The sequence below is a fragment of the Colobus angolensis genome, unplaced genomic scaffold (assembly GCF_000951035.1).
Source record: "Colobus angolensis palliatus isolate OR3802 unplaced genomic scaffold, Cang.pa_1.0 Scaffold103, whole genome shotgun sequence".
Classification (NCBI taxonomy): Eukaryota; Metazoa; Chordata; class Mammalia; order Primates; family Cercopithecidae; genus Colobus; species Colobus angolensis.
The window spans coordinates 6,033,441-6,044,427 of NW_012111253.1; the positions used below are offsets into that span (position 1 = coordinate 6,033,441).

General features: G+C 39.2%; 1 protein-coding gene across 1 annotated transcript in view; it reads left to right on the forward strand.

Moving 5' to 3' along the window:
- USP9X (ubiquitin specific peptidase 9, X-linked) overlaps positions 1 to 10,987 on the forward strand; it is a 154,875-nt gene that overhangs the window by 122,804 nt on the left and 21,084 nt on the right. Inside the window, exons 30-31 of the mRNA XM_011942716.1 lie at positions 2,700 to 2,890; positions 7,387 to 7,560. Of these exons, the coding sequence (XP_011798106.1) occupies positions 2,700 to 2,890; positions 7,387 to 7,560 (365 nt within the window). The remainder of the gene's footprint in view (positions 1 to 2,699; positions 2,891 to 7,386; positions 7,561 to 10,987) is intronic.

The window sequence follows — 10,987 nt, forward strand, 5'->3', positions numbered from 1 at the left end:
ACGTGTTAAAGTATCTTTGAAAGTAGGGATGGGCTAGGCACACACCTGTGGTCCCAGGTACTCAGGAGACTGAAGCAGGAGGATCGCTTGAGCCTGGGAGCTTGAGGCTGCAGTGAGCTGTGATCATGCCACTGCACTCCAGCCTGGGTTACAGAGCAAGACCCTGTCTCAGACAAAAAAAAAAAAGTAAGTAGGGATGGAGTTCTCCTAGCCAGCATGAACTGCTACCTCTTAACATAGTATAGTGCTCACTACCTACCAGACTTTAAACTGCAGTTAATTTTTAGAATAGTTTGTACTTTTCTTTTTTTGTTGTTGTTGAGATGGAGTCTCGCTCATTGCCCGGGCTGGAATGCAGTAGCACCATCTCGGCTCACTGCAAGCTCCACCTCCCGGGTTCATGCCATTCTCCTGCCTCGGCCTCCTGAGTAGCTGGGACTACAGGCGCCCGTCACCACGTGTGGCTAATTTTTTTGTATTTTTAGTAGAGGTGGGATTTCACTGTGTTAGTCAGGATGGTCTCGATCTCTTGTCCTCATGATCCGCCCACCTTGGCCTCCCAACGTGCTGGGATTATGGGCGTGAGCCACCATGCCTGTCCCAGTAGTTCCTACATTTCTAAAGCAACAGTTGGTATTAATACATTTACATTGTTGTACACCATCACCACCACCCATCTCCAAAACCCTTCATATTGCAAAACTGAAACTAGCCATTAAGCTACTCCCCATTCTCCCTCCCCACAGCCTCTGGCAACTACTATTCTTTTTGTCTCTATGCTTGACTCCTCTACATACCTCATATAAGTGAAATCATACAGTATTTGCCTTTTCATAGCTGGTTTATTTCATTTTAAAGTCTAAGTAATGGAATACTTAGAATGGAATGGAATACATAAAATGGAATATTTTCCATTATATGTATATATCACATTTTGCTTATCCATTTATTTGTCAATGGACATTTGGGTTGCTTCCCTATTTGAGCTATTGTGAATAAGGCTGCCGTGAACACGAATATACAGATATCTGTTTGAGGTCCTGCTTTCAGTATTTCCAGTTATATGCTCAGAAGTGGAAGTATTAGAGCATATGGTGATGCTGTTTTTACTTTATTATTATTATTATTTTTTCCAGACAGAGTCTCACTCTGTCACACAGGCTGGAGTGCAGTGGTGCGATCTCAGCTCACTGCAACCTCTGCCTCCTAGGTTCAAGTGATTCTCCTGCCTCAGCCTCCCGAGTAGCTGGGACTACAGGCATGCACCACCATGCCCCGCTAATTTTTGTATTTTTAGTAGAGATGGGGTTTCACCATGTTGGCCAGACTGGTTTCGAACTCCTGACCTCAGGTGATCTGCCCACCTTGGCCTCCCAAAGTGCTGGGATTATAGGCGTTAGCCACCATATACAGCTAAATTTTTTGAGGAACTGTTTTCTAGAGTGACTGCACCATTTTACATTACTACCAGCATTGCACAAGGGCTCCAGTTTCTCCATATCCTTTCCAACACTTATTATACTCACTCTTTCTGGTAGTTGACACCCTAATTGAATGTGAGGTAGCATCTTGTCATGGTTTTGATTTGCATTTCCCAAATGGTTAATGATTTTGAGCGTCTTTTGCTGTGCTTATTATTGGCCACTTGTGCATCTTCTTTGTCTATTTTTAAGTTGAGTTGTGTTGTTGAGTTTTAAGAGTTCTCTGTCAGATATGTGATTTGCAGATACTTTCTTTTGTTGCCTGTACCTCTGATGTCATATCCAAGAAATCATTGCCAAATCCAGCGTCTTAAAGCTTTTGCCCTATGTTTTTTTTTAAAGAATTCTGTGGTTTTAGCTCTTATAATTAGGATTTTGATCCATTTCGAGTTAATTTTTGTATGTAGTGTTTCATAAGGGAAGGGCCCAACTTTATTCTTTCGTGTGTGGATTATCCAGTTTACCCAGCACCATTTGTGGAAGAGTACTGCAGTCATGCACCAAATAATGTTTCAGACAATAACAGACCACATATATGACAGTAGTCCAATAAGATTATATTTTATTTTTACTGTACCTTTCTATTTTTAGATGCACAGATTCACCATTGGGTTGCAGTTGTCCACAGTATGTAGTACAATAACATGCTGTACAAGTTTACAACCTAGGAGCAATTGGCTATACCATCTAGGTTTTATAGGTATACTCTATGATGTTCACATGACAAAATCACTAATGATGCATTTCTCAGAATTTATCCCTGTCATTAAGCAAAGAATGACTGTACTGATACTAATAAGTATATTTTATTGACAGATCTGAGCATTTTATATACAACAACTACACGAAGGATATATTATCCCCATTCACACATAAACTTGAAGCTTAGAAAGTTTAAGTAGTTTTTACTTGCTCAAAGTTACTTGGCTTATAAGTGGTAGAGCCTGCATTTATGTCTAGTTCAGTCTAAATTACTATGCTAACACTACACTGTATTGTCTATCTCTCCTATACATGGTCAAGGTTATTTGGTTATGATAACTGATATGTGAAATGGTGTGGATAAACACTAAATACTAAAAATTTATAAATTGAAAATTAAGTGCTTTGGAAATGAGCGGAATAGGAATACAAATCATTTATTCACTAACTGCTTGGCATTTGTCTCAACGTATTTTACTGTACTTTAACTCATTGGTGATAATTTTTGGTTTCTAGAGCAATGTTGATCCCAGGGATGATGTATTTGGATATCCTCAACAATTTGAAGATAAACCAGCATTAAGTAAAACTGAAGATAGAAAAGAGTACAACATTGGTGTCCTAAGACACCTTCAGGTCATCTTTGGTCATTTAGCTGCTTCTCGACTGCAATACTATGTGCCCAGAGGATTTTGGAAACAGTTCAGGTAAACTATGGATGGATAGTAATAGAGATACTTCTTAAAATGAGCATCTCAATACACTAACATTAAACCTCTCTAAAAGACATGTTGGAAGGCATCTTTTTTTAAGCACTGGTAATATTCAAACTGTCCTTAGTTGGGTGGGTTTTTTGTTTTTTTTTTTTTTTTGGGGGGTCCCCTTAGGAAGAAGTAGAAACTGGCATAGTAAGGAAGGGCAGCATCCTTTAGTCTCTTAACCATATTATTAACTTTTTATTAGGAAAACATCTAATACATACAGAAGTGGAAAAAATAGTATGAACCCCTGTATACTTGTCAACCAACTTCAGTAGTAGTCAACTTGTGGCTAGCCTTTTTTTTTGAGACGGAGTTTTGCTCTTATTGCCCAGGCTTAACTGCAGTGGTGTGATCTTGGCTCACTGCAATATCCGCCTCCCGGGTTTTAGCGATTCTCCTGCCTCAGCCTCCCAAGTAGCTGGGATTACAGGCACCCAGCAACACGCCTAGCTAATTTGTTGTATTTTTAGTGGAGACGGGGTTTTACCATGTTGGCCCAGGCTGGTCTCGAACTCCTGACCTCAGGTGATTTCCACCTCAGCCTCCCAAAGTGCTAGGTTTACAGGCGTGAACCACCGCACCCGGCCCCTACCTATTTCTTTCTAGATTGTTTTGAAGCAAATCTTAGTTCCATCTATAAATACTTAAGTATGTGTCTGTAGTGTCTGTCTCAAAATATGATCATGATACCATTATGTTTTTTTAAAATTGCTTAATATCAAATATCTCTGTCAGTGTTTGAATTTACCGAGTTATCTCATAATTGGTTTTTACTGATACTTTTTAAAAATAAGATTCAGTTGAGGTCCATTTACCACAAATGGTTGATAATGACTCTTGGTTGTTCATCTTTTCCTTTTTTTCCCTTTACAATTATGGGGAAATCAGAGGACAAATAGTTGACCCTATAAATTTCCCCACAGTCTGAATTTTGTTGATGGAACCCCTGTGGTCGTTTATTATTTTCTGTTTTTCTTGGTCACCTGCATCTTCTATAAACACCTTGTGAGATCTAGAGGCTTGATCAGATTGAGGTATTATTTTTCTTTTTGTGGAATGGATAGGCAAGGCTACTTCACGGGGGTAATGTTTATCTCCATGAGGAGTAACATGTAATGTCTGTCTTCTTATGATGTTAACAGCGATTGATTATCTTTTTTTTTTTTTTTTTTAATTCTGAGATGGAGTCTTTGCTCTGTCACCCAGGCTAGAGTGCAGTGGCGCGATCTCAGCTCACTGTAACCTCCGCCTCCTGGGTTCAAGCAATTCTGTCTCAGCCTCCTGAGTAGCTAGGGTTATAGGCGTGTGCCACCATGCCCGGCTAATTTTTGTATTTTTAGTACAAACGGGGTTTCACCATGTTGGCCAGGCTGAGGTGACCCGCCCGCCTCAGCTTCCCAAAGTGCTGGGATTATAGGCGTGAGCTACTGCTCCCGGCTTTTTTTTTTTTTTTTTTTTGGAGACAAGAGTCCTGCTCTGTTGCCGCCCAGGCTGAAGTGCATTGGCTTGATCTCGGCTCTGCCTCCTGGGTTCAAGCGATTCTTCAGCCTCAGCCTCCCAAGTAGCTGGGACGACAGGCCCACCCTACCCCACCAGTTTTTTGTATTTTTAGTAGAGACAGGGTTTCGCCGTGTTGGCCAGGCTGGTCTCGAATTCCTGACGTCAGGTGATCCACCCGCCTCAGCCTCCCAAAATGCTGGGATTACAGGCATAAGCCACTGCACCTGGCCGATTATCATTATCTTAATACAGTATTTCTTCAGGGTTACAAAATAACAATATTTTATTTTTTCATTTAATAGCTAGAAAAGATCTGCAAAGGAAAAATTGCCCTCACCAACTATTTTTTTTTTAAGTTAGAAAACTCAATTACATTTTTATCTTGTTTCCTTTGACTTTTTTTAAGTCAGTAATACGTCATGCACTGTGCTGAAATAACTACAGTACGACACGTAACTCTTACTGTGTATGAAAAGGGGTATAATTATTTATAGCAGTGAGGTTTGTTTTTTGTTTTGTTTTGTAAGTAATCCTCCTTGGAATCCCTTTAAGGTGCTTCCCGGCCAGCTGAGAGGAGTGGGGAATGAAGGGTCACCTGATACTCTGGTCCGCCTTCCCTTCTTCTGACAAAGCAGTATAAATTTCTTCTCCTCCCCTAGCTGGGTCCTCTACTTACTCTGTACTAGTGTCTTGCGTGGACCACCCTCCCTCCCATCTCTCATTTTGCTTTTAGTCCTGTCGCCCAGCATACCACTCTCCCTCCTCTCTGACTATTTCAGTTCTGTCTTCTTTCCCTAGGTTATTCCATCTCTGCCTTAAGGCTTTTAGCATTTCTCTTTATGCTTTTCCAAATTGAAGAACACAAACAGAGGCTTACACTGGGTATTTTTTGAGATGTAGTCTCACTCTGTCGCCCAGGCTAGAGTGCAGTGGTGTGATCTTGGCTCACAGTAACCTCTGCCTCTTGGGTTCAAGCAGTTCTCCTGTCTCGGCCTCCTAAGTAGCTGGGATTACAGGTGCCTGCCACCATGCCCAGCTAATTTTTGTATTTTTAGTAAAGACGGGGTTTCACTATGTTGGTCAGGCTGGTCTTGAACTCCTGACTTCAGGTGATCCATCCGCCTTGGACTCCCAAAGTGCTGGGATTACAGGCGTGAGCCACCACGCCCCAGCTGAGGCTTACACTTTTTAAACTTTTGTCTTAATTTGTCATTCAGTTACAATTTTTTCTCTTGTAATGCCTTTGCTTTTTTGACTTTTCAGTTATTCCCTGTGCTAGTGGAGCTCGGTTTGTATAGACTAGCACTTTGGGTTATCCACACTTTAGACACATAATCTACTCTTGATACAAGTGGTTTAGTTAACTATACTTCCTCACCCCACTTTTTTATTTTCAAAAGTTTCAAACCTACAGAAAAGGTGAAGAAGAGGTATAATTATCACCTTTATGTTATATGCTGTATGCAGTTTTACTAGTTAACATTCTGCCATATTTGCTTATCTTGCCATATGTATACTTGGTTTTTGGTTTATTTTGTTCTTAAGTTGATAGTAAGTTGCAAACATGATGCTTCACCTCTTCATACTTCAACATATATCTTATAAGAAATCATTTATCAGAATAAGGCAGTTTTCCTACTTATGTATAATATAGTTATATCCAAGTAATGTAATATCGATTTTTAATCTCTAATATTCATCAGTATATATTCTGATTTCCGAAAAATGGTCTTTATAACTTATCTTTCTATCCCAATCTGATACTCATGAAGGAATCACAAGAATTTGGCTGTTTGCTCTTTAGTTGCCTTTTATGTAAAATAATCTCCGTAACTTGTGACTTGTATCACACTGAAATTTTTAAAGAGTCCAGGCCTGTTGTCTTGCAGAATGTCTTTTTTGATTTGTGTGATTGTTTCCTCATGATTAGCATCATGTTAAATGTTGAGGGGGTGGGAGCAATACTACGTAATTGATGTTTTGTGTTTCTCACTGCACTGTATTGGGAGGCATGTGTTACCACTTAATTATTAAGTGATACCAATTTTGATTTCTTGCTGCCTTAACAGATCTCTCCTTTATAAAGGGTACCTTTTCCCTTTGGAAGTTAGTTGATTACATGTTTGAAAGTTTGAGGAGTTGAGTATGGTTTGAAAGTAAATATAACAGATTGGTGTAATTTCTTGTAATGGAACAAGCAGATTTTTAACAATTTATTTGATGTTAAACTTACTGTATACAAATTTTTATTTGTCTAAAATATAATAGAAATGAGATTGCTATATAGAAAAGGTTTTACAAAAGTATCAAAAGACAATTCTTGCATACTTTAAAATGTTTGTCATTTCTTGCTTAGAACAAATACACTTATATATACAAAATCAGGTATTATTGATAGTTTCCAGCAGTGCCTGAGTTTTAGAAGTATGAGTTCTCATTTTGTGGTATGTAGTGATGGTGTCTTTTCTTAGATTATTCAAGAGATTAACTGTAAAACAAGTTAAAGCTTTCTCTCTTCACTTGGGGAAAAAAATAAATTGAAGAGTAACTAGATCTGATCTTTTTACTATTTATAATCTAAAATATAAGCAAAATGAAAGAAATAAAATAGTGATTGTAACATCCACATAAGAGTGAGATCCACCACCTCATTCTTGGAGCCGTACTATCCATCAATTACACCACTGGTTTCGTGGCAGTTCTTTGCTGCTAGGGTACTAGTTTTAGTATGAGGCTCACTCTCTTACACCACTACATCCTATAGGGAAAGCACATTCTTTTTTTTTTTTTTTTTACTTTTTCTATGTAGTTGAGGAATAAAATCTTGGTTTTATATACTGTTGTTTGTGGTCCTGTTGCTTTTTTCCCCCCTGAAAAATATAGTTGTACATGTTGTTCTGTGAATGTCACATGTTACATGTTTTATTTCATTCCTTTCTTAGGCTTTGGGGTGAGCCTGTTAATCTGCGTGAACAACACGATGCTTTAGAATTTTTTAATTCATTGGTGGATAGTTTAGATGAAGCTTTAAAAGCTTTAGGACATCCAGCTATGCTAAGTAAAGTCTTAGGAGGTTCCTTTGCTGATCAGAAGATCTGCCAAGGCTGCCCACATAGGTAAGTACTAATTACACATTGAAAGTATATGTTGTACCATGTATATACTAACAAAAATAAAATTTTTACTTGTACTTACATACAAAAGTGGAGTATGTCACTGATTACTAAATACCTGAAACAGAATGATTTATATACTGTGCATACCTTACTGCTGTGGGGCTATTTTTTGTTTTTGTCAATTAATTTTTAGTTCCTTCTACTCTGCCTGATCTCTTAGCCATTTTATTATATTATACTCTTACAGTCTCCCTTCCCTTTCCTTTCCTATTTCCTTTCCTTATTCCTTTTTCTTTTCCTTTCTCTTTTTTTTTCTTTCTTTCTTTTCTGAAAGAGACAAGGTTTTCTCTTTGTTGCCCAGGCTGGAGTTCAGTGGCATGATCGTAACTCATAGTAACTTTGAGCTTCTGGTCTCAAGCAATCCTACTGCCTCAGCCTCTCAAATAGCTGGGACTACAGGCAAGTGCCATCACGCCTGGCTAATTTGTAAATTTTTTTTTTTTTTTTTTTTTTGAGGCGGACTCTCGCTCTGTCGCCCGGACTGGAGTGCAGTGGCCGGATCTCAGCTCACTGCAAGCTCCGCCTCCCGGGTTTACGCCATTCTCCTGCCTCAGCCTCCGGAGTAGCTGGGACTACAGGCGCCCACCACCTCGCCCGGCTAGTTTTTTTTGTATTTTTAGTAGAGACGGGGTTTCACCGTGTTAGCCAGGATGGTCTCGATCTCCTGACCTCGTGATCCGCCCGTCTCGGCCTCCCAAAGTGCTGGGATTACAGGCTTGAGCCACCGCGCCCGGCCAATTTGTAAATTTTTATAGAGATGGGAGCTCTTGTTGCCCAATGGGGTCTCAAACTCCTGACCTCAAAATCAGTCCTCACACCTCAGCCTCCCAAAGTGTTGAGATGACAGATGTGAGCCACCACGCCCGGCCTACTCTTACATTCTTTTACAGAAGATTATTCCTGGAGAAATGAAATGGCATTTTGCATATAGCTACAGGTGTTACTTATAAATTTGCCCTTTATCTTAGAACTTGAGTGATTATAATAGTGTAAATACAGTAAGTTTAGAAGATGATAAAGCTGTGGTAGTATTTCCTATACAAATGAAATAATGACTTTTAAAATAGCATTGGTTATTGTCTTTAAGGTATATTTGTATACAAAACATACCAAACCTATTGTAAAAAAAGATTTTACAAGAAAAACATTGACAAAACAGATTGTTTGACTAAAAGGAAAATTGATTAAGGGCTTCTATTAGAAATAGTTAATGAGTTCATTACTGATAAACACATATGCCTGTCATATGGAAGTTTTACTTTGGGGCTTGTCTTGTTATAATATGGATTAATGTTGATTTGCAATCATTTTTCACCAAAATGTCACAGTAAGATAGTATTTTCTACAATCCAAACTGTATTAAATATAGTCATGGGTTGAGTATACATGTGGTTTGTGGGGGTGTTTTGTTTTTGATTACCAGGAAATGATTGGGGGAAGGTAATACTATATAAATGAGAAATTTCTAGGAAGTTATAGTCTTACCACTCATTCATAATTAGGGAATATACTTATTCACTTAGCCTAGGCAACTTTCAGTCCTTTTGAAAGGCCTTTTATATTAGGTGAACAATAAAATAAAATTTTAACCTTGTTTTTAATTAGTGATGAAAACAGCCAACTTTGGGATCGTTTGTTCATGTCACTCCTTAGTTTAAGACAATTTTCTAAATTATTTGGAAATCACTGGTTTTCTTTGGCAAGTGAAATGTCAAAAGATTATGGTCTTGAAATCAGATCCTTGGACCTGATCAACAGCTAAACTAGTCTTTTTTTTAACTAGCTGGGCATGGGGGTGGACGCCTGCAGTCCCAGCTGCTTGGGAGGCTGAGTCAGGAGGATCACTTGAGCCCAGGAGTTAGAAGTTCCAGTGAACTATGATCATGCCACTGCATTCCAGCCTGGATAACAGAGCAAGACCTCACCTCATTAAAAACAAAAAAGAAAGAAACTCTACTTTGAGTGCCCATACAACCATTCTGTTTTTCACTCTCAGTACAGTATTCAATGAATTACATGAATCTTCGTGTTACAAGATTTTGCCCAACTGTAGGCTAATATAAGTGTTCTGAACACATTTAGGGTAGGCTAGGCTAAAGCTATGATGTTTGGTAGGTTAGGTGTATTAAATGCATTTTCAACTTATGATATTTTCAATTTATGATGGGTTTATTGGGCTATAGCCATTTCATAAGCAAAGAGCATCTGTAGTTACCACAGAGACCATATGCCTCACAAAACCTAAGATACTTACTTTCTGGCTCTTTACAGAAAGACTTTGCCGTCCTCTAGTGTTAGAACACCTTCTTTTTATAGGTGTTGAAGAATATCCTACTTTTGAAGTGTAGTCTGAGATCTAACTTTTTTTCCTCTGTGGGCTGTTCCCTGATTATATAGTAGCAATTTGCTTAATACCTGCATTATATTCCATTTATACAATTTATCAATGCCTTTGTGTACCTTTTTTCCTGCGTTTAAAATTTCTTGGCCGGGCGCGGTGGCTCAAGGCTGTAATCCCAGCACTTTGGGAGGCCGAGACGGGCGGATCACGAGGTCAGGAGATCGAGACCATCCTGGCTAACACGGTGAAACCCCGTCTCTACTAAAAAAATACAAAAAAAAAAAACAGCCGGGTGAGGTGGCGGGCGCCTGTAGTCCCAGCTACTCCGGAGGCTGAGGCAGGAGAATGGCGTGAACCCGGGAGGCGGAGCTTGCAGTGAGCTGAGATCCGGCCACTGCACTCCAGTTCCGGCGACAGAGCAAGACTCCGTCTCAAAAAATAAAATAAAATTAAATTAAATTAAATTAAAATAAAATAATAAAATAAAATCTTAAATAAGGGACTATCTTAAACATTGAATATCCCTCAGTGCTTTTACAGGTAGAAGGTACTCTCAGTCTACCCACTGAATGAATTAGTGGTTAATAATGTATTCCTCACATCCCTTGTTTTGCATTTATGCATGTGACTCACCAGAAATCGGAGTCTCTTTGGTAGAAAATAACCGTAAACTGGGATTCTAGCTCCTTCTCAGGTTGCTAATCCTGTACTCATTTGTGTGTTCAAACTTTTGCTTTACTAAGGTTTCTATTACAGAAAAGGAAGAATATATAAAAGTTTAGCTTATTCATAGTTTATCATGTTCAAAACTTAATAAATTCATGCTTTGGCCTCGGCGTGAATTACTATCTAAACAGTTAACACTGGAAGCAGCATCGTATACTACAAAGAGATTCAGCTGTGCCTGTTCTCGCCCGCAACTCACTGGCGCCAGGGGGACGCAGGAGCATGAGCCCCTTCGCGCCGCCAGCGCCGTCGGCGTCGCTGCCCCAGACACAGACACTGCCTCGGGAGGTCTCACAGAGC